We start from the raw sequence: 24,188 nt of genomic DNA, 5'->3' as shown, positions 1-24,188 counted from the left end.
TGGTGAGTTGACACCTTACTATAAACCATGACAACAGCCTTAATCCTAACTATAACGTTACCCAGATGGGCAACTCCTACACCGACTGTAGCCCTAAACCTAAACCCTAATCCTTATCCTGCCACTTAACCCAACAAGTTCTAACCTGCCCCTGCCCCTGGCTCTAAGCCAGAGGGAAACCCTAATCCTGAGGCAGATCCAAACTAAACCCAAATCGAACACCAGTTCCCAACCATAACTGAAACCCGGATGCTAACCCCAAAGAGAAGGCAGAGGTCAGGAGTCATAAACCTAATCCAGACATTACCCGTAACCCAGAACCTATTTAGTTCCGTCTGTTACTGTAATGCAAAGCCCTTATCTAACCCTAACCACTAACTATAACAATTGTAGAGGAAAGAAACAGAGGCGGGGGGTGGTGGGGGCGGGGGGGGGGGAAATGAGGGAACATTCCCTTACATAGCGAATTGTTATGAACTGGAATGCTGTGCCTGAATGGGTGCTAGAAACAGATTCAATAATAACTTTCAGAAGAGAATTGGATGAGCATTGCAAGGCTTTGCGGAATGTGCAGAGGGAGGGGTGACTAATTGTAACAGCCTTTCACAACCTTAGGACATCGAAACAGCTTTACAGCCAATGAAATACTTTTTGAAGTGTAGTTACTGTTGCAATGTAGGAAACACAGCAGCCAATTTGTGCACAGCAAGATCCCACAAACAGTCATGATGGGCTAAATGGCCTCCTTCTGTGTTGCATGATTCTAAGGAAACTGCAGTCAAGAGTTTGCAGTGTGAGGATCTGCAGTAACTCCTTCTTACCGAAGGAAGACACACGCTACACACACATCACAAAGCATGATCCTCTTCATTGGTCTGTGCTGTTCCTCGTCTGTGATTGGACGCTGCCCCAAGTCCTCCTGTATTTCTCAAAATACGATTCACAATTCTGAAGGAAAGGTCTGATTGACAAGGCAGGCAAGTTTAAAGCAAAGTGAATGTACAGCCACAGGAACATGGAAATCTCTGGAGGAAGAAAGGCCGAGGCCCATCTAGATTACCGTCCACCATCCTCATAGCCACATGAAAGAAAGGAAGAACCTTCATTTCTATAGCACCATTCATGACCTGAGGATGTTCCAATGTGTTTCACAGCCAATGAAGTACTTTTTGAAGTGTAATCAATGTTGTAATGTAGGAAACACAACAGCCAATTTGCACACAGCAAGCTCCCACAAACAGCAATGTGATAATGAGCAGATAATCTGTTTTAGTGATGTTGGTTGATACAACATTATGGAATACTGCACCGACATAGCAATGAGTTCCAAGAAAATATTTTGGGATCCAGTATCTGAATAATTGGAGACGTGTGACGAGTGTAGCACTCTCGGGAGGAACAGATGGCTTTGGACCTATGCTTTGGTGTTACATCATTCAAGGAGATCGTGGCTGGTTTGTGACTTAACTCCATATACCCACCTTTGCCCCATATCCCTTAATGCCTATGAGAACAACAATCTATCAATATCATTTTAAAATTGACAATTGATCAAGCATTAATGGCCATTTGTGGAAGAGAGTTCCAAACTTCTACCACGCTTTATGGATAGAAATGTTTCCTAATTTCACTCCAGAAAGGTCTGGCTCTAATTTTTTGACTATGCCCCCTGTCCTAGACTCCCTAACTGGTGGAAATAGTATCTCCCTATCTACCCTATCCACCAGCAAATACATCTTCCCCTCCCCTTCCCTGTCAGCATTCCGAAGGGATCCTTCACTCCGCAACACCCTGGTCCACTCCTCCATCACCCCGACACCTCGTCCCCTTCCCAAGGCACCTTGCAATCACGGGAGGTGTAATACCTTCCCTTTTACCTCCTCTCTCCTCACCATCCAAGGCCCCAAACACTCCTTCCAGGTGAAGCAGCGATTTACTTGTACTTCCTTCAGTTTAGTATACTGCAGTCGCTGCTCACAATGCGGTCGCCACTACATTGGGGAGAGAAAACGTAGATTGGGTAAGTGCTTTGCGGAACACCTCCGCTCAGTCTGAAAGCATAACCCCAAGATTCCAGTTGCTTGCCATTTCAACAATCCCCCATACTCCCATGCCCACATTTCTGTCCTTGGCCTGCTGCAGTATTCCAGTGAACATCAACGCAAGCTCGAGGAACAGCACCTGATCTTTCAATTAGGCACTCTACAGGCTTGCGGACTGAACATTGAGTTCAATCACTTCAGAGCACGACTGGCCTTTTATTGATATTTTATTTTTTAACCATGTGCCTGTTTTTCATGTGAACAGAGTTGCTCATTATTCTGCCATTAACACTCTCTCTGGACTAATGCTTTGTCTTTCACCACAAGCATTAACACACTCTTTGCCTTTGTCCCAGGACATCTTTGTTATTTAATCTCTCCTGCCCTCTGCCCTATCACACATCTTCCCTTTTGTTCTCTTCCCCACCAAACCTCCCCCCACCCCCTTCACTTGCTTTAAACCTAATACTTTTCTAACCTTTGCCACTTCTGATGAAAGGTCACTGACCTGAAACGTTAACTCTGCTTCTCTCTCCACAAATGCTGCCAGACCTGCTGAGTATTTCCAGCACTTTCTGTTTTTTATATACCCTATCAGTTCTCCTACTAAATTGGCCATTAGTGTAGGTAGGTGGTAGAAGAATGCTAGGGAATATGGGGTTAAAGTAGGATTAGTATAAATGGGTGGTTGTTGGTCAGCACAGACTGTGTGGGCCAAAGGGCCTGTTTCAGTGCTGTATCTCTAAATAAATAAATAAGTAAACAAACTTAATACTGAGTGGAAAGATGAAAATTTTGAGGATCCTCCAACTGATCGCCAACTGAATTCCACCTGTTCCCTCATTGAGGCTTCCTTCAATGAGCTGTTTCCTGTCACATCCCAAATACTTCCTTTCGCCATAACTCTTAACATCTCAAAAGCCAAGCCATCCCCGGCCTGAGTCTTGCTTCTGTAGCTCAGGGGGTCCTTTAAACTCACACTCAGAGCCAAGTTACATGATTGTCTGAAAAATGTTTCCTTGCACCACCATTTTGCAATCTCTCCCTCCACTACAATCCTTCCTCTTTCTCTAGTTGGTCATACAGCACAGCCTGGGGCCATTCAGCCCATCATGCCTGTGCCAGCTCTCTGAAAGTTATCCAATTGGTTCCACCCCTTTCTTTCCCAAATAGCCCTCTACATTTTTCTTCAAGGATTTATCCAATTCCCTTTGACAGTTACTATTGAATCTGCTTCCACCGACCTTTTAGACAAAACTTCGGGTCAGTTCTCCTCTGAACTTTCCACTCTCATCCTGGAAAATCTCCAGATCCCTCACAAAATTACCTGTAAAGTACTTAAATGGAAGAAGGGATTGATTAAATATCCAAAAGTATATATGTTATAGTCACATTTTTCTTAATAATATTTGGGACATATTACAGTCAAGGCACTATATAAATATAAGTTGTTGTTGCTAAGGTTATGTTACAAGCCAATTACAATCCCTTAAATTCAATAGTTTAATTTAAAAGAGTAATCCCTTTTGAGTTAAAAAAAAAGCAAAACTTTAGAGGCACCCAAATAATTTGAAAAAAGTTTGCCAAACTTTTTTTATGTAGACAATGCCCCTTTAAGTCGCCTGTATGTGATGAACCCAGTAGGCACTAGGACCCAGGGAAAGCTCGTCTTATGTTCCCCTCTCTGACCACAGACATGCAGCATAGCGTCCTGCATTTCTGGCCAGTTGAGATCTCAGCCTTTGTCATGCCCTGCAGTGGCTGGGCAAGTCTGCCGGCAGCTTCCCAACTCTCAGCATGGAACAAGGAAGCATTCTGCTGAGATTCCTCAAGCAGGTACAGAGCAAGAATCGCAGCAAAGAGGAGAACATTTCAGGGGAATTTCTGGTGAGTCTATCGTTGAGTTTACTCTGCAACACTGATGGGAGTTTTGACTGGAGCAGCTGCTGGACGGAGGCAGGCAACAGGTGGAAGTGAACTTAGAGAAGTGGTGAACAAGTTGCGGAGAAAACGCAGAGCATCCCCCTCTAGTGAGAGATCGGGACATGCGGGGCTCCCTGTGCCTTCAACATCGGCATGTCTCTCCTTCTGATTTCTGGATTTTTTTTCTGTAAAGATTGACAGAGTAACTTAAGTTTCACTGCAACAACGAAAAGTTTGCTTGCAATGATAGTGTGAGCCCCTTTCTCGCAGGAGGATTTGAGTACAGGAATAGTGAAGTTTTGCTTCAATTGTACTGAACTTTGGTTAGACTGCACTGTACTGTGTGCAGTTTTGGTCCCCTTACCTTAGAAAGGATATTATTGCCATGGAGGGAGTGCAACGAAGGTTCACCAAACTTGTTCCCGGGATGGCAGGACTGTCCTATGAAGAGAGATTGGGGAAACTGTGTCTGTATTATTTTATTTTTATTTAGAGATACCGCACTGAAACAGGCCCTTCGGCCCACTGAGTCTGTGCCGACCAACAACCACCCATTTATACTAATCCTACATTAATCCCATATTCCCTATCACCTCCCTACACGAGGGGCAATTTACAACGGCTAATTTACCTATCACCTGCAAGTCTTCAGCTGTGGGAGGAAACCGGAGCACCCGGCGAAAACCCACGCGGTCACAGGGAGAACTTGCAAACTCCGCACAGGCAGTACCCAGAATCGAACCCAGGTCCATGGAGCTGTGAGGCTGCGGTGCTAACCACTGTGCCACCAAACTCTAGAATTTCAAAGAATGAGAGGTGATCTCATTGAAACCTGCAAAATACTTAAAGGGATAGACAGGGTAGATGCAGGTTATATGTTTCCCCTGGTTGGGGAGTCTAGAACCAGGGAACACAATTTCAAAATAAGGGGGAAGCCACTTAGGACCGAGATGAGGAGAAATTTCTTTACTCGGAGGGTTGTGAATCTTTGGAATTCTCTACCCCAGAGGGTTGTGGAAGCTCAGTCATTGAGTATGTTTAAAGCAGAGATTGACAGATTTCTAAATACCAATGACATAAAGGGATATGAGCATAGTGTGGGGAAAAAGGCATTGAAATGGATGATCAGCCATGATCATATTGAATGGTGGAGCAGGCTCGATGGGCTGATTGGCCTACTCCTGCTCCTATGTCCCGATGATGATTGTGAACCAGAGATCTTGCAGAAGTTGGGATTGGAGGTCCAGTACAATGTGGCAATTTTTATAGGGAAGGGGGAGCTGATGAGTTTGAGGGAGTCTCGATGATTGGAGGGAATCCCTCAGAGTGCTAGTAATTGCTGAGGGTCCCCAGGAGTGTGTCAGAATCTACAGGGGGTCTCTAGGAGTGGATCAGTATTTACAGGGGTCTCTGGGAGTGTGACAGTATTTACAGGGGGTCTCTAGGAGTGGGTCAGTATTTACAGGGGGTCTCTAGGAGTGGGTCAGTATTTACAGGGGGTCTCTAGGAGTGGGTCAGTATTTACAGGGGTCACTGGGAGTGTGTCGGTATTTACAGTGGTCACTGGGAATGTGTCGGTATTTACAGGGAGTCCAGGAGTGTGACAGTATTTACAGGAGTCACTGTGAGTGTGACAGTATTTACAGGAGTCACTGTGAGTGTGACAGTATTTACTGGGAGTCTAGGAGTGTGACAGTATTTACAGAGGGTCTCTGGGGGGTGCGTCAGTATTTACAGGGGGTCTCTAGGAGTGTGTCAGTATTTACAGGGGTCACTGGGAGTGTGTCGGTATTTACAGGGAGTCTAGGAGTGTGACAGTATTTACAGGAGTCACTGGGAGAGTGACAGTATTTACAGGGGGTCTCTGGGAGTGTGACAGTATTTACAGGGGGTCTCTAGGAGTGGGTCAGTATTTACAGGGGTCACTGGGAGTGTGTCAGTATTTACAGTGGTCACTGGGAATGTGTCGGTATTTACAGGGAGTCCAGGAGTGTGACAGTATTTACAGGAGTCACTGTGAGTGTGACAGTATTTACAGGAGTCACTGTGAGTGTGACAGTATTTACTGGGAGTCTAGGAGTGTGACAGTATTTACAGAGGGTCTCTGGGGGGGTGCGTCAGTATTTACAGGGGGTCTCTAGGAGTGTGTCAGTATTTACAGGGAGTCTAGGAGTGTGACAGTATTTACAGAGGGTTTCTGGGGTGCGTCAGTATTTACAGGGGGGTCTCTGGGGGTGCGTCAGTATTTACAGGGGGTCTGTAGGAGTGGGTCAGTATTTACAGCAGGCCTCTGGGAGTGTGTCAGTATTTACAGGGGGTCTGTAGGAGTGTGAGTATTTACAGGGGGTCTCTGGGAGTGTGACATTATTTACAGGGGGTCTGTAGGAGTGTGTCAGTATTTACAGGGGGTCTCTGGGAGTGTGTCAGTATTTACAGGGGGTCTGTAGGAGTGTGAGTATTTACAGGGGGTCTCTGGGAGTGTGACATTATTTACAGGGGGTCTGTAGGAGTGTGTCAGTATTTACAGGGGGTCTCTGGGAGTGTGACATTATTTACAGGGGGTCTGTAGGAGTGGGTCAGTATTTAAGGATGTCCTTGTGAGCGTGTCAATATTTGCAGTTTTTTTCAGACAAAGAAATGTCTGTAAACCCCATCTCAGGATTTAACCATCATAACAATCCTTTTCTGTAAAGTAAAATGTCTGTAAAATTCTGACCAAAGTTGTTCCAAGCCATGTTAATCAGGACTTTTGTCAGATTATAATTTTGTTATTCCCAAGTATCCACAGGCTAGTGCAAGTTTTAAAATGACCATTATTAAGGGATTTGAAGATATTTTCACAAGTTGCTAGTTTATTTTTAGTACATGTGTACTGTTGTGTGGTTGCGAACAGGCTCCTGTGCAGTATAACGAAGACTGGTTCAAAATGGAGATGTCGGCTGCAGAAACTTCAGCAATTAAAGTAGATGAATAATGTAGTCTGGCTAAGAATGTAGAAAATCCGCCACGTGAAAATATCCTCTCCACTCTCTGATATATGTGTGTGTATCTATCTGTTTACCGATCTACATATATATATATATCCTGCATAGCCCATGATCATAGATCCATAGAGCAAAGGAGGCCATTTGTTCCATTGTGCCTCTACTAGCTCTTGTGATTCAGTTAGTCCCACTCACCTGCTCTTTTCTCATAGCCGTGCAAACTTGCCCTTCATGTATTTATCCAGTTCTCTTTTCAGAAGTTACTATTCAATCTGCGTTCACCACCCTTGGAAGAAGCAGTTCAGATTCCCCAGAATATTACAAGGGTTCCAATGTTTTGATTATAAGGAGAGAGTACAGGTTTATGTTCCCTGGAATATAGAAGGGTAAGGGGTGATTTGATTGAGGTTTTTAGGAATTTGAAAAGAATTGATCAGGTCGATGTTGAGAAACTTTTTCCGCTGGTGGGGGTGTCTAGGACAAGGAGACATAAGCTTAAAATCAGACCCAGTATCTTCAGAAGAGAAATTAAGAAACACTCCTTCACATAAACGTCGGTAAAAGAGTGGAACTCTCTGCCACAAGGAACAGTAGATGTGGCTCAATTAATAATATTAAATTTGAGATTGACAGACTTTTGCTAGACAAGGCTATAAAAGCATATGAAGCCAAGGCAGATGGATGGAGTTAGACAGTGCATTTCAGATCACAGTGGCACAGTGGCGCAGTGGTTAGCACCGCAGCCTCACAGCTCCAGGGACCCGGGTTCAATTCTGGGTACTGCCTGTGTGGAGTTTGCAAGTTCTCCCTGTGTCTGCGTGGGTTTCCTCCGGGTGCTCCGGTTTCCTCCCACATGCCAAAGACTTGCAGGTTGATAGGTTAATTGGCCATTATAAATTGTCCCTAGTATAGGTAGGTGGTAGGGAAATATAGGGACAGGTGGGGATGTGGTAGGGATATGGAATTAGTGTAGGATTAGTATAAAAATGGGTGGTTGATGGTCGGCACAGACTCGGTGGGCCGAAGGGCCTGTTTCAGTGCTGTATCTCTAAACTAAACTAACTCACTGCATCTCTCCTCTGTGAGTTATCTTAAATCTGTGCCCTCTGGTTACTCACCCTCCTACTACTGGAAACAGTTTCTCCATTTTTTTTATTTGTTCGGGGGATGTGGGCATCGCTGGCCAGGCCAGCATTTATTGTCCATCCCTAATTGCCCTTGAGAAGGTGGTGGTGAGCTGCCTTCTTGAACCGCTGTAGTCCATGTGGGGTAGGTACACCCACAGTGCTGTTAGGAAGGGAGTTCCAGGATTTTGACCCAGCGACAGTGAAGGAACAGCGATATAGTTCCAAGTCAGGATGGTGTGTGACTTGGAGGGAAACTTGCAGGTGGTGGTGTTCCCATGCATCTGCTGCTTTTGTCCTTCAAGGTGGTAGAGGTCGCGGTTTGGAAGGTGCTGTCTAAGGAGCCTTGGTGCGTTGCTGCAGTGCATCTTGTAGATGGTACACTCTGCTGCCACTGTGCGTCGGTGGTGGAGGGAGTGAGTGTTTGCGGATGGGGGGCCAATCAAGCGGGCTGCTTTGTCCTGGATGGTGTCAAGCTTCTTGAGTGTTGTTGGAGCTGCACCCATCCAGGCAAGTGGAGAGTATTTCATCACCCTCCTGACTTGTGCCTTGTAGATGGTGGACAGGCTTTGGGGAGTCAGGAGGTGAATGACTCGCTGCAGGATTCCTAGCCTCTGACCTGCTCTTGTAGCCACGGTATTTATGTGTCTAGTTCAGGTTCTGGTCAATGGCGATGGTAATGCCATTGAATGTCAAGGGGAGATGGTTAGATTCTCTCATTTGTATTTACTGTATCAAAACCCCTTCATAATGTTTAATGCCTCTATTAAATCTCACCTTAACCTTCTCTGCTCTAAGGAGATCAATCCCATTATCTCTCGTGATGTTTTGAGTCAAAAATAAAACCTGTTTTTGCTCTTGCTAAAATTGCCTATTACAAGTGGAACATAAATTGAGTTCCATCATTTATTATTCCATTATTTATTTTACAGGTGTTGACTGTTCTGTGCATTTCCAGTAATTTCTTTCTTTTTCTAGATTTGCAGCTTTTCTCCAATTCTTTCTATTTTTACATTAGTTAACTGTGGGCCCTGTTATCCATTGATGTATATGATACCTCATGGAGTTGAAGACAAATTATTGAGCTGGTTAGGAGATTGGTTAGGTGCTGGAAGATTGAGGGTAGGGAGAATGGGTATGTACTCAAATTCGCAGGAGTGGGTCAGTATTTACAGGGGGTCTCTGGGAGTGGGTCAGTATTTACAGGGGGTCTCTGGGAGTGGGTCAGTATTTACAGGGGGTCTCTGGGAGTGGGTCAGTAGTGACAACTAGTGTTGTCTCACAAGGATCTGTGATGGGGCCGCAACTATTCACTATGTAAAATATTGACTTAAATATTGCAATAGAGAGCCATGTATCCAAGTTTGCTGATGACGCAAAGATTGGTGGTATAGTAAGTAATGTCGAAACATTGATAAAGTGAGTGGAAAAACTGTGACAGATGGATTTCAACGCATTCAATGTGAGATCATCCATTTTGGACCAAAATAGGATAGATCCGAATATTATTTCAATTGTGAAAAATTAGGAACAGTGGAGGTTCAAAGAGATGTAGTGGTCCATATGCACAGATCACTAAAATGTTGTAGTCAGGTATAAAAAAAAGTCAAAAAGGCTAATGGAATGTTAGCCTTTATAAGGAGAAAGCTAGGATATAAAAGTGGGGAGCAGGGGGCATGTTTTGCTACAGCTTTACAAAGCCCTGGTTAGATCATATCTGGAGCACTGTGTACAGTTTTGGGTCCCACACCTTAAAAACAACATATTGGCTTTGGAGGGAGAGCAGCATCGACTCTCTAAAATATTACCAGAGTTCCAAAGGTTCGATTATAAGGAGAGATTACTCAAACTCGGTTTGTACTCCCTGGAATATAGAAGTTGAGAGGATGATTTGATTTAGGTGTTTAGGATTTTGAAAGGAACTAATGGGGTAGATATTGAGAAACTTTTTCTCTGGTGGGAGAGTCTAAGACAAAGGAACATAAGCTTAAAATCAGAGCCAGGACATTCAGGAGAGAAATTAGGAAACACTTTTTCACGCAAAGGGTGGTAAAATTGTGGAACTCTCTCCCACAAAGAGCAGTAGATGAGGTTCAATTAAGAACATTAAATTTGAGATCAATGAATTTTTTGCTAGACAAGGGTATAACAGGATATGGAGCCAAGGCAGTTGGATGGAGTTAGGATATAGATCGTCCATGATTACATTGAATAGTGGAACAGGTTCAATGGGGTGAATGACCCCCTTCTGTTCTTATGACGAACAGAGTATATAGAAGCAGACTGTTTCCAGTATTCTAGGGGTTAAGAACAAGGGTCATAGATTCAAGATTAAATATGAGATTTAGAATAGAGGGCAGGAGAAATGTCTTCACACAGCATTGTGAGACTATGGGATTCAGATCTAGGACCAGCAGCTGAGACAGGAGACAGAAAGTAGGGATAAAGGGAATGTTCTCCGATTGGAAGGATATGACGTGGTGGTCCCCAGGGATCTATGGTGGGGCGACTTAGCGTTTTGCCATACATAGTGACTTGGGTGAAGGATTCGAAAATTGTACATCCAAGTTTGTAGATGGCACTAAGTTAAGGAGGCACAGTAAACTGTGTAGATGGGAGGAGGAAGTTACAAAGGGACATAAACAGACTAAGTGAGTGACAAATGGAGTTCAACTTGGGCAAGTGTGAGATCATCCACTTTGGTCCCAAGAGAGACAAATCGGAATAGTTTCTAAATGGTGAGAGACTAGGAACTGAGAAGGAGCAAAGAGATTCAGGTGTCCACAAATACTCAAATCATTAAAAGCTAATGGGCAGATACCATATGTGATCAAATAGATTAATGGAATGTCAGCCTTTATCTCAAGGGAACTGGGATACAATCTGAGGAAGTTATGCTATGTATAAAACTCTGGTTAGTCCCCATCAGGAGGACAGTGTTGAGGTCAGTGCACCACATCGCAGGAAGGATATATTGGCCTTGGAGGGGGTGCAGCACAGATTCACCAGAATTATATCGGGGCATTCAAGTTTTATATTATGAGAGCAGGTTGCATAAACTTGGCTTGTGTTCATTACCCTAAGACTGAAGGGTGATTGAGATGTTTAAAATTATAAAGGGATTAGATAGGGTAGATACAGAGAAACTACTTCCCCTGCTATGAAAGAGAAAAGGAGGAGAAGGACAGATCCAATTGCCCCTCACTTGTACCCGCTGTGGGAGAATCTGCCAGTCACGGATAGGGCTGACTAGCCACCAGCGGGCCTGCAACCGATGACTACAACCTTCCCAAAATCTTCGTCTGCGAAGAAATGCCAAGAGAATTTTCTCTGCTTGGGGAAGTCCAGAATTGTTGGGCACAATCTTAAAATTAGTGCTAAGCTATTCAAGAGTGAAATCAGGAATTACTTCCTCACATAAAGGTTAGTGGAAATCTGAAACACTCTACCCCGAAAGACTGTGGATGACGGGGGCAATTGAAAATTTCAAAACTAATTGCTATAAATTTTTGTTGGGTGAGATATCAAGAGATATAAAGCAATGTTGGGTAAATGCAGTTGAGGTACAGATCGGCCATGATCTAATCGAATGGCAGAACAGGCTCAAGGGACTGAATGATTGTCATATTCCAAATGTTCCAAAGCTGTTTCGCTGAGCTCTTGCTGAGAAAATATTGGAGGGAGGTGAATGGAGCCTGGAAAAAGCTAACGAAGATCAGGATGTGCAGGAGGCCAGAGTTGGAGAAGCGCAGAGATCTTGGAGGGTTAGATTAGAACATTACAGCGCAGTACAGGCCCTTCGGCCCTCGATGTTGCGCCGACCTGTGAAACCATCTGACCTACACTATTCCATTTTCATCCATATGTCTATCCAATGACCACTTAAATGCCCTTAAAGTTGGCGAATCTACTACTGTTGCAGGCAGGGCGTTCCACGCCCCTACTACTCTCTGAGTAAAGAAACTACCTCTGACATCTGTCCTATATCTATCACCCCTCAACTTAAAGCTATGTCCCCTCGTGTTTGCCATCACCATCCGAGGAAAAAGACTCTCACTATCCACCCTATCTAACCCTCTGATTATCTTATATGTCTCTATTAAGTCACCTCTCCTCATCCTTCTCTCCAACGAAAACAACCTCAAGTCCCTCAGCCTTTCCTCGTAAGACCTTCCCTCCATACCAGGCAACATCCTAGTAAGTCTCCTCTGCACCCTTTCCAAAGCTTCCACATCCTTCCTATAATGCGGTGACCAGAACTGCACGCAATACTCCAGGTGCGGTTTCACCAGAGTTTTGTACAGCTGCAGCATGACCTCGTGGCTCCGAAACTCGATCCCCCTACTAATAAAAGCTAACACACCGTATGCCTTCTTAACAGCCCTATTAACCTGGGTGGCAACTTTCAGGGATTTATGTACCTGGACACCAAGATCTCTCTGTTCATCTACACTACCAAGAATCTTCCCATTAGCCCAGTACTCTGCATTCCTATTACTCCTTCCAAAGTGAATCACCTCACACTTTTCCGCATTAAACTCCATTTGCCATCTCTCAGCCCAGCTCTGCAGCCTATCTATGTCCCTCTGTACCCTACAACATCCTTCGGCACTATCCACAACTCCACCAACCTTCGTGTCATCCGCAAATTTACTAACCCACCCTTCTACACCCTCTTCCAGGTCATTTATAAAAATGACAAACAGCAGTGGCCCCAAAACAGATCCTTGCGGTACACCACTAGTAACTAAACTCCAGGATGAACATTTGCCATCAACCACCACCCTCTGTCTTCTTGCAGCTAGCCAATTTCTGATCCAAAGCTCTAAATCACCTTCAACCCCATACTTCCGTATTTTCTGCAATAGCCTACCGTGGGGAACCTTATCAAACGCCTTACTGAAATCCATATACACCACATCCACTGCTTTACCCTCATCCACCTGTTTGGTCACTTTCTCGAAAAACTCAATAAGGTTTGTGAGGCACGACCTACCCTTCACAAAACCGTGCTGACTATCGCTAATGAACTTATTCTTTTCAAGATGATTATAAATCCTGTCTCTCATAACCTTTTCCAACATTTTACCCACAACCGAAGTAAGGCTCACAGGTCTATAATTACCAGGGCTGTCTCTACTCCCCTTCTTGAACAAAGGGACAACATTTGCTATCCTTCAGTCTTCCGGCACTATTCCTGTCGACAATGACGACATAAAGATCAAGGACAAAGGCTCTGCAATCTCCTCCCTGGCTTCCCAGAGAATCCTAGGATAAATCCCATCTGGCCCAGGGGACTTATCTATTTTCACACTTTCCAAAATTGCTAACACCTCCTCCTTGTGAACCTCAATCCCATCTAGCTATTCTTGCTACTTTCTCCTGTTACCAGCTTTACTTCCTTCCAATTTGAGTCATCCCTCAGGTTCCCATTCCCCTCCCCAACAGCACTAGCAAATCTCCCTGCGAGGATATTAGTTCCGGTCCTGTTAAGGAGAATGGAGGAGCTGGATTCCCTTAGATATAAACTTCCCACGCACAGCTGTCCAGGACATACCAAATGCAACGCTGGTCAGAATTAAAACATTTACATGTCTTGGTGGGGAAGAATCTCTAAGTTTTTTTTAAATCAACATTTGTAAGTACTTAATCTTTTCAGCTCTGAATTTTAAATCAGGCTGTAGGGCTGGAGGAGGTTACCGAGTTGGGGAGGGACAAGGCCATGGACAGATTTGAACATGAGGATAAGAATTTTAAATTTGAGGCATTGCCAAACCAGGAGCCAATGTAGGTCAGTGAACATGTGCAGCAGAGCGATGGGTGAACAGAACCCTGCAAAATCCTACTATCTTTTTTTATTCACCATCATATTCTTTGGCAGTTGAAGGTGCTTCTCAATAATTCTAAGTTCCCTTTTAAGCTTTCATTCTACAAATTTAGTTCTGTTCATGTGTCCATATTTCCTACAATTTTTGACTAATATGTATTATATGTATTAAATTTCAATTGGCGCAGTTCTGCGCAGTTGCATAACTGAAGCAAACCACTCTTGTCACTGCACCCTATAACTTTACAGTTCTGCTTTGCTTGTGCATTTCCAATTTTAATCGCTCCACCATTGGCGGCTGTACCTTCAGCTGCCTGAGCCCTAAGCTCTGGAATTCCCTCCCTAAACCTCGCCGCCTCTCCCTCCTTTAAGACGCTTCTTAAAACTGACCTCTTTGACCAAACTTTTGGTCACCTGTCCGAATGTTTGTTTATGCAGCTCAGTGTTAAGGTTTATCCAATAACGCTCCTGTGAAGCGCCTTGGGACGTTAAAGGTGCTTTATAAATGCAAGTTGTGTTGATGCAAAGTGCAACGTTACTGAAATGAAAATTTCCCACCTTGGTAGAAAAGTCTAGAAGCCGGGCAACATCCAGTAGTTTTGATTTTCATATTGAAATTAGCTGAAGAAAAGGTACCTCCTCGCTAACCGGTTGCTGATTTGTGGTAATGTTTTGTTACCCTCAGACTTTGTAAACAATCTCTCTTCATTTCTACAGAAAGCACAAATGATCATGAAACAAGAGTTTACAAACACTGTTCCAAATTAAGCTACTGATGCAGGTCACATAGTTGCATTTAAGGAGAGGCTAGATGCATATGTGAGGGAGAAAAGAATATGATCCAGGAGACAGGGTGTGAAGAGGTAATTCCTTTTGGGCCTCCTTATCTCGAGAAACAATGGGTAAGCGCCTGGAGGTGGTCAGTAGTTTGTGAAGCAGCGCCTGGAGTGGCTATAAAGGACAATTCTAGAGTGACAGGCTCTTCCACAGGTGCTGCAGAGAAATTTGTTTGTCGGGGCTGTTACACAGTTGGCTCTCCCCTTGCGCCTCTGTCTTTTTTCCTGCCAACTACTAAGTCTCTTCGACTCGCCACATTTTAGCCCCGTCTTTATGGCTGCCTGCCAGCTCTGGCGAACGCTGGCAACTGACTCCCACGACTTGTGATCAATGTCACAGGATTTCATGTCGCGTTTGCAGACGTCTTTAAAGTGGAGACATGGACGGCCGGTGGGTCTGATACCAGTGGCGAGCTCGCTGTACAATGTGTCTTTGGGGATCCTGCCATCTTCCATGCGGCTCACATGGCCAAGATTGGAATGAAGCTCATGAGGAGTATAAACCCCAGTATGGGTGTCAAACTTCTATCAGGTCTCCTTGGTCTTGTCTTTTCCAGAGAAAAGAACCCCAACCTGCTTAATCTTTCCTGACTGTTGCACCCTTTCAATTCTGGGAACATGCTTGTTAATCTTTTCTGCAGTTTCTCCAGTGCTTCAATATCCTTTTTTCTGTGCTGCAGGTTTGCTGTAATTTAATGTAAAACATATATAATATTTGTATCCCTATTAGTTAAAATACACCTCCAGTTATAGACACTAACAGCTCTTAGTATTTTGATTTGAGGTTATTTCATCAGCGAAGCAAAAATTCTAAGAACAGCCCTTTCCAAACCTTCATGAAATTCAACCAGAACAAAACAGCAATTTCCTCACCCTCAGTGGGAGTCCACTTGGAGAGACAGCTACAATATTTTGATCCCAATTCTTCAATGCCCTGTTCCCTGTGAAATCTTCTCCCTTGCTAGGAATGAAAGAGCATGGAATTATCATTTCATAAACATAAAAAGCTACCTGGATCTTGAAGGCTGGATTGGCAACATGTGGGGCCACATTAGGGTTCCCAACACTGGTTGGACATATTCCTGGAAGTTTCATCACATGACCTCCCGTCTCCATCTTCCGAAGCCCAACACTCGCTATTGGTTGCCTGACATATCCATCCTTGCAGCACCCCACCTTGCCCTGGCCAATGAGAATGCGAAAAACTATTCATTACCCAATTGGATGATCCTTAACTCCCAGTCCAATAGTTTCCCCCCGCATCTCTGATGTTATTACAACTAGAACATAGAACAGTACAGCACAGTACAGGCCCTTCGGCCCACGATGTTGTGCCGAACCTTTAACCTACTCTAAGATCAAACTAACTACTTACCCTTCATTCTACTATCATCCATGTACCTATCCAAGAGTCGCTTAAATGTCCCTAATGTATCTGCTTCTACTACCACCGCTGGCAGTGCATTCCACGCACCCACCACTCTCTGTGTAAAGAACCTACCTCTGACATCTCCCCGAAACCTTCCTCCAATCACCTTAAAATTATGCCCCCTGGTGATAGCCCTTTCCACCCTGGGAAAAAGTCTCTGGCTATCCACTCTATCTCTGCCTCTCATCATCTTGTACCCCTCTATCAAGTCACCTCTCATCCTTCTTCGCTCCAATGAGAAAAGCCCTAGCTCCCTCAATCTTTCTTCGTAGGACATGCCCTCCAGTCCAGGCAGCATCCTGGTAAATCTCCTCTGCTCCCTCTCTAAAGCTTCCACATCCTTCCTATAATGAGGCGACCAGAACTGAACACAGTATTCCAAGTGTGGTCTAACCAGGGCTTTATAGAGCTGCAGCATAACCTTGCGGCTCTTAAACTCAATCCCCCTGTTAATGAAAGCCAACACACCATACGCCTTCTTAACAACCCTATCAACTTGGGTGGCAACTTTGAGCGATCTATGGAAATGGACCCCAAGATCCCTCTGTTCCTCCACACTACCAAGAATCCTGTCTTTAAGCCTGTATTCTGCATTCAAATTCGACCTTCCAAAATGAATCACTTCACACTTTTCCAGGTTGAACTCCATCTGCCACTTCTCAGCCCAGCTCTGCATCCTGTCAATGTCCCGTTGCAACCTACAACAGCCTTCCACACTATCCACAACTCCAGCAATCTTTGTGTCATCAGCAAACTTGCTAACCCAGCCTTCCACTTCCTCATCCAAGTCATTTATAAAAATCACAAAAAGCAGAGGTCCCAGAACAGATCCTTGTGAAACACCACTGGTCACCGAGCTCCATGCTGAATACTTTCCATCTACTACCACCCTCTGACTTCTATGGGCCAGCCAATTTTGTATCCAGACAGCCAACTTTCCCTGAATCCCATGCCTCCTTACTTTCTGAATGAGCCTACCATGGGGAACCTTATGAAACGCCTTGCTAAAATCCATATACACCACATCCACTGCTCTTCCTTCATCAACGTGTTTTGTCACATCTTCAAAGAATTCAGTAAGGCTTGTGAGGCATGACCTGCCCCTTACAAAGCCATGCTGACTATCTCTAATCAAACCATGCTTTTCCAAATAATCATAAATCCTGTCTCTCAGAATCCTCTCCAATAATTTGCCCACTACCGACGTAAGACTGACTGGTCTATAATTCCCTGGGTTATCCCTATTCCCTTTCTTGAGCAAGGGAACAACATTTGCCACCCTCCAATCATCCGGTACTACTCCAGTGGACAGTGAAGACGCAAAGATCATCGCCAAAGGCGCAGCAATCTCTTCCCTCGCTTCCCGTAATATCCTTGGGTATATCCCGTCTGGCCCCGGGGACTTATCTGTCCTCATATCATTCAAAGTTTCCAGCAAATCCTCCCTCTTAACCTCAACCTGTTCGAGCATATCAGCCTGTTCCACGCTGTCCTCACAAACGACCAGGTCCCTCTCACTAGTGAATACTGAAGCAAAGTATTCATTAAGGACCTCCCCTACCTCCTCCGACTCCAGGCACAAGTTCCCTCCACTATCCCTGATCGGCCCTACCCTCACTCTGGCCATCCTCTTGTTCCTCACATAAGTGTAGAACGCCTTGGGATTTTCCTTAATCCTGCCCGCCAAGACTTTTTCATGTCCCCTTCTAGCTCTCCTAAGTCCATTCTTCAGTTCCTTCCTGGCTAACTTGTAACCCTCGAGAGCCCTGTCTGATCCTTGCTTCCTCAACCTTAAGTAAGCTTCCTTCTTCCTCTTGACTAGCTGTTCCACATCTCTTGTCATCCAAGGTTCCTTCACCCTACCATCCCTTCCCTGCCTCATCGGGACAAACCTATCCAGCAGTCGCAGCAAGTGCTCCCTAAACAACCTCCCCATTTCTGTCGTGCATTTCCCTGAGAACATCTGTTCCCAATTTATGCTCCCCAGTTCCTGCCTAATAGCATTGTAATTCCCCCTCCCCCAATTAAATATTTTCCCATCCCGTCTGCTCCTGTCCCTCTCCATGACTATAGTAAAGGTCAGGGAGTTGTGATCACTATCACCGAAATGCTCTCCCACCGAGAGATCTGCCACCTGGCCTGGTTCGTTGCCAAGCACCAAATCCAACATAGCCTCCCCTCTAGCCGGCCTATCTACATATTGAGTCAGGAAACCTTCCTGGACACACCTGACAAAAACTGCTCCATCCAAACTATTTGCACGAAGGAGGTTCCAATCAATATTAGGGAAGTTTAAGTCACCCATGACAACAACCCTGTTACTTCTGCACCTTTCCAAAATCTGCCTCCCAATCTGTTCCTCCATGTCTCTGTTGCTATTGGGAGGTCTATAGAAAACTCCCCACAAAGTGACTGATAAACAGAAAAACTAATAAACAGAAAATTGCAAAGAAAATGAACAAACATTTTTTAATGTTCCTATGCTATTTCCGCCGGGTTTGCTCCCAGCAGTGTCCTGGAAATTAATCTTCAACTCCTGGAGACTCCAGGCCAATCCTGGAGGGTTGGCAACCCAATGATCACACGTGGTCCACAGGTCACAGCTTGAACCCAGGATTAATGTGAATGTTAACCTGCTCATCCCAAACACTGTTTTGAAACAGGTGTTAATCCAGAAAAGTGGGCAAGTATTTGGTACAAAGAAACAAGCGGCCTTAGTTTAAAACAATAAGTCCCAGTCAGAAAATATTGTATTAGTTAGAGAACATGTTCTGTCCTTTTTGTACAATTAGACTTGAACAAAAAAAAAGGTTTTGCTGGAATTCTTTAATTACATTGACCTGTTCTTAATAAGTTTTTTTAAAATATTCATTCTTGGTGTGGGCATCGCTGGAAAGGCCATTATTTATAACCCCTCCCTAGTTGTCCTGGTTTGATACAGCTAATTGGCTTGTTAGACCCACATCAGAGGGCAATTAAGAGTTAACCATGTTGGTGGGGGACTAGAGTCAGCCTCGATTTTAAAATTCTCATCCTTGTTTTCAAATCCTTCCATGGTTTCGCTCCCTCCCTTTCTTTGTAACCTCCTCCAGCCCCACAACCCTCTAAGATTGCTGTGTTCCTCCAATTTTGGCCCCTTGCTCTTCCCCGATTTTAGTCGCTCCACCAATGGTTGCCGTGCCTTCAGCTGCCTTGGATCTAAGCTCTGGAATTCCTGTTGAATCCTCTCCACTTCTCTCTCTCCTCCTTAAACCATGTCAACTGTTGCTCCATTGGTAACACTTTCGCCTATTTAGTTAGAATGTTGTGGACTCAAGTCTCACGCCAGAAACTTGGATATTAAATCTAGGCTGACACTCCACTGTAGTACTGAGGGTGTGCTGCACTGTTGGAGGTGCTGTCTTTTGGATGAGACTTTAAACCAAGGCCCTGTCTGTTCTCTCAGGTGGACATGAAAGATCCCATAGCACTAGTTAGAAGAAGAGCAGGTGAGTTCTCCCCGGTGTCCTGAGCCCTCAATCAACATCACAAAAACAGATTATCTGGTCATTGCTGTTTGTGGGAGCTTGCTGTGTGTAAATTGCCAGCGTGCTTCCTGCATGACAACAATGACTACACTTCAAAAGTACTTCATTGGCTGAAAAGCGGTTTGGGACATCTTGAGGGTGTGTAAGGTGCTATATGAATGCAAGTCTATCTAGCTTCTGCTACTTAAAACCTACCTCTTTGACCAAGCTTTTGGTCACCTGCCCTAGGATCTCCTTATGTGGCTCGGTGTAAAATTTTGTTTGATTATATTCCTTGGGACATTTTATGACATTAAAGGTGCTATATAAATGCAAGTTGCTGATATTGTGTTGTTATTCCAAAGTAAACAAAATTATTGGCTAGAACTGGTACTCCCTTGTAAAGTATTTTAAACTATTGAGGTATTAAAAATATCAGCTCCTGCAATACACTGTCAATAAAGTTCTGGTTAACAAAAATCTTTGTATAAAACAATGAGTAAAAACTTTTACCAAAATACAGTTGATGCTGTTTTGATGTTTCTAAAATAAGCTTGGTATATAGAAAGCTATAGCACCAACACTTTGCCACTGATTTCCTTTCATGGGGACCAGCAGTTTATTTAAATACCTTTTGAATGAAGCAGACAGGCGTGTCTGTTTGTTCTCACACCGACTATACTCCATGCAGTTCACACCATAGACTGGGGCACTAACCAACTAGCGATGCCAACGATTTGATTGGCCTAATAATATCGACCACACATCCTGTGTTGAAACTATGTTGTAGTGTGGTTCCTTCGCCATCTCTTCTGTTGCAGAATAAGATATGCTGTATCTGCACAACTAACGTGTCCTCATCCCCCAACTCAACTTCTGTATATTCGATGGAAAGGCACTGAAGGGTGTGCATGAGCCTAAAGACCTAGAAGTTCAATCTATCATTCCCCGAAAGTATGGGTCTTCTTTGGCCCCCTTGTCTCGAGAGACAATGGGTAAGCGCCTGGAGGTGGTCAGTGCTTTGTGGAGCAGCGCCTGGAGTGGCTATAAAGGCCAATTCTAGAGTGACAGACTCTTCCACAGGCGCTGCAGATAGAATTGGTTGTCAGGGCTGTTACACAGTTGGCTCTCTCCTTGCGCTTCTGAGTTTTTTCCTGCCAATAACTAAGACTCTTCGACTCACCACTCTTTAGCCCCACCTTTATGGCTGCCCGCCAGCTCTGGCGATCACTGGCAACTGACTCCCACGACTTGTGGTCAATGTCATAGGACTTCATGTCACATTTGCAGACGTCTTTGAAGCGGAGGCAAGGACGGCTGGTGGGTCTGATACCAGTGACGCGCTCGCTGTACAATGCGTCCTTGGGGATCCTGCCATCTTCCTTGAGGCTCACATGGCCAAGCCATCTCAAGCGCCGCTAGCTCAGTAGGGTGTATATGCTGGGGATGTTGGCCGCCTTGAGGACTTCTGCGTTGGAGATACGGTCCTGCCACCTGATGCCAAGGATTCTCCGGAGGCTGCAAAGATGGAATGAGTTGAGACGTCGCTCTTGGCTGACATACATTGTCCAGGCCTCGCTGCCGTAGAGCAAGGTACTGAGGACACTGGCTTGATACACTCAGACTTTTGTGTTCCGTGTCAGTGCGCCATTTTCCCACACCCTCTTGGCCAGTCTGGACATAGCAGTGGAAGCCTTACCCATGCGCTTGTTGATTTCTGCATCGAGAGACAGGTTACTGGTGATAGTTCACCTACGTAGGTGAACTCTTGAACCACTTCCAGAGCGTGGTCGCTGATATTGATGGATGGAGCATTTCTGACGTCCTGTCCCATGATGTTCGTTTTCTTGAGGCTGATGGTTAGGCCAAATTCATTGCAGGCAGCCGCAATCCTGTCTGAGTCTCTGCAGACACTTTTCAGTGTGGGATGTTAATGCAGCATCGTCAGCAAAGAGGAGTTCGCTGATGAGGACTTTCCGTACTTTGGTCTTCACTCTTAGACGGGCAAGGTTGAACAACCTGCCACCTGATCTTGCGTGGAGGAAAATTCCTTCTTCTGAAGACTTGAACACATGTGAGAGCAGCAGGGAGAAGAAGATCCCAAACAGTGTAGGTGCGAGAGCACAGTCCTGTTTCACGCCACTCAGGATAGGAAAGGGGTCTGATGAGGCACCGCTATGCTGAATTGTGCCTTTCATATTGTCATGGAATGAGGTGATGATACTTAGTAGCTTTGGTGGACATCCGATCTTTTCTAGTAGTCTGAAAAGACCACGTCTGCTGACGAGGTCAAAGGCTTTGATGAGATCTATGAAAGCAACATAGAGGGGCATCTGTTGTTCGCGGCATTTTTCCTGTAGCTGGTGAAGGGAGAACAGCATGTCAATGGTGGATCTCTCTGCTCGAAAGCCGCACTGTGTCTCAGGGTAGACACACTCAGCCAGCTTCTGGAGTCTGTTTAAAATGACTCGAGCGAAGACTTTCCCTACTATGCCGAGCAGGGAGATTCCACGGTAGTTGTTGCAGTCATCGCAGTCACCCTTGTTCTTATAGAGGGTGATGATATTTGCATCGCGCATGTCCTGTGGTACTGCTCCCTCGTCCCAGCACAGGCAAAGCAGTTCATAGAGTGCTGAGAGTATAGCAGGCTTGGCACTCTTGATGATTTCAGGGGTAATGCCGTCCTTTCCAGGGGCTTTTCCACTGGCTAGAGAATCTATTTATTTATTTAGAGATACAGCACTGAAACAGGCCCTTCGGCCCACCGAGTCTGTGCCAACCAACAACCACCCATTTATTCTAACCCTACAGTAATCCCATATTCACTACCACCTACCTACACTAGGGGCAATTTACAATGGCCAATTTATCTATCACCTGCAAGTCTTTGGCTGTGGGAGGAAACCGGAGTACCCAGCGAAAACCCACGCGGTCACAGGGAGAACTTGCAAAGTCCGCACAGGCAGTACCCAGAATTGAACCCGAGTCCCTGGAGCTGTGAGGCTGCGGTGCTAACCACTGCGGCACTGTGCCACCCCGAATCAATGGCATCACTGAGTTCCGATTTTGTTGGCTGTTCGTCCAGCTCATCCATGACTGGCAGAGACTGGGCTGCAATGAGGGCGGTCTCAGTGACAACATTTTCCCTGGAGTACAGTTCTAGGTAGTGCTCCACCCAGAGGTCCATTTGCTTGCGTTGGTCAGTGATTGTGTCCCCTGATTTAGATTTGAGGGGGGCGATCTTCTTGATGGTTGGCCCAAAAGCTCTCTTAATGCCTTCATACATTCCTCTGATGTTTCCAGTGTCGGAGGCCAGCTGAATATGACTGCATAGGTGTTGCCAGTAGTCATTTGCACAGCACCTGGCTGTTCTTTGTGCAGCGCTTCTGGCTGCTTTAAGTGCTACGGACGTTAACTCGCTGGGGGCTTTCTTGTAGTTCAACAGTGCAATGCACTTAGCGGCTATGACAGGTTCCAGCTCTTCAAAGTGAGATTGAAACCAGTCTGCTTTCTGCTTCTCACATTTACGAAAGGTGGTCATTGCTGAGTCATAGATGGCATCTCTGATGTGGGCACAAAGGTGCGGGTAGACAAAGGCATGGCAAAAGGCAGAAAGCATTAAAATAGGGGCACAAATGCAAAAATAAAGAAGCAATGGCAGAATGTGTACAAAATTATGAGGGGCCTAGAGTAGACAGGAAGGACCTGTTTCCCCTAGCGGAGAGATCAATTACTGGGGGCACAGATTTAAGGTGATTGGTAGAAGGATTTGAGGGAACATGAGGAAAAACTTTCTCACCCAGAGGGTGGCGGGTGTCTGGATTCACTGTCAGGAATGGTGGTGGAGACAGAAACCCTCAATTCTTTTAAAACATACCTGGACCTGCACCTGAAGTGCTGTAACCGGCAAGGCTATGGACCAGGTGCTGGAAGGTGGGATTAGATTGGACGACTAGTTTTTCAGCCGGCACGGACACGATGAGCCAAATGGCCTCCTTCTGTGCCGTAATTTTTCTATGGTTCTATGTTCTATGGTTCTAATTGTAGAAGGCAGTGGTTCAGCCACAGTTAGAGCCATTTTGAACAGCCCATTATTGAAGGACATTAAAGCCATAGACAGCAAACAGTATGGATTCACCAGGATGACGGCAGGGATGGGAATCAGAGTTCTGAGGAGAGACTGCAACTGTGTCCATTAGAGAAGACAAGTCTAAGAGCAGATTTAGTAAGAGATTTTTAAAATCAAGAAGAGCTTTGATGGGGTGAATAAAGAAAAATGAATTCCTCTGGTGTCGGTGAGGAGGGGGTCATCAATTTCAAATCGTAAACTACGAGAGTGAGAGGGGAGATGAGGAGAAAGTTTTTCACACAGAGGCTTGTTGTAGCGGGGAGAGACCATTGCATATTTTAGGGAAAATTGAGTGAATATTTAGAGCAGAGGAAGATACAGGGCTATATGGAGAGACCAGGTCAGTAACTTTAGTTTGGGATTGGTGCAACAAAGACTTGGCACAGAC

General features: G+C 45.1%; 1 protein-coding gene across 3 annotated transcripts in view; it reads left to right on the top strand.

Annotated features, from left to right (window-relative positions):
* Positions 1-3,716: 3,716 nt before the first annotated feature.
* LOC137383996 (tyrosine-protein phosphatase non-receptor type 22-like) overlaps positions 3,717-24,188 on the top strand; it is a 104,858-nt gene continuing 84,386 nt past the window's right edge. Inside the window, exon 1 of one of the 3 annotated variants that reach the window (XM_068057518.1) lies at positions 3,717-3,929. In XM_068057518.1, the coding sequence (XP_067913619.1) occupies positions 3,840-3,929 (90 nt within the window). In that variant the 5' untranslated portion in view covers positions 3,717-3,839. Of the gene's footprint in view, positions 3,930-14,617; positions 14,764-24,188 lie in introns of those variants that run through there. The other 2 variants (XM_068057519.1, XM_068057521.1) reach the window with 2 other exon arrangements.

Source organism: Heterodontus francisci, chromosome 25, assembly GCF_036365525.1.
Source record: "Heterodontus francisci isolate sHetFra1 chromosome 25, sHetFra1.hap1, whole genome shotgun sequence".
Lineage (NCBI taxonomy): Eukaryota > Metazoa > Chordata > Chondrichthyes > Heterodontiformes > Heterodontidae > Heterodontus > Heterodontus francisci.
The sequence above is the reverse complement of the archived record's forward strand: the minus strand, read 5'-3'. Positions and strand labels throughout refer to the sequence as shown.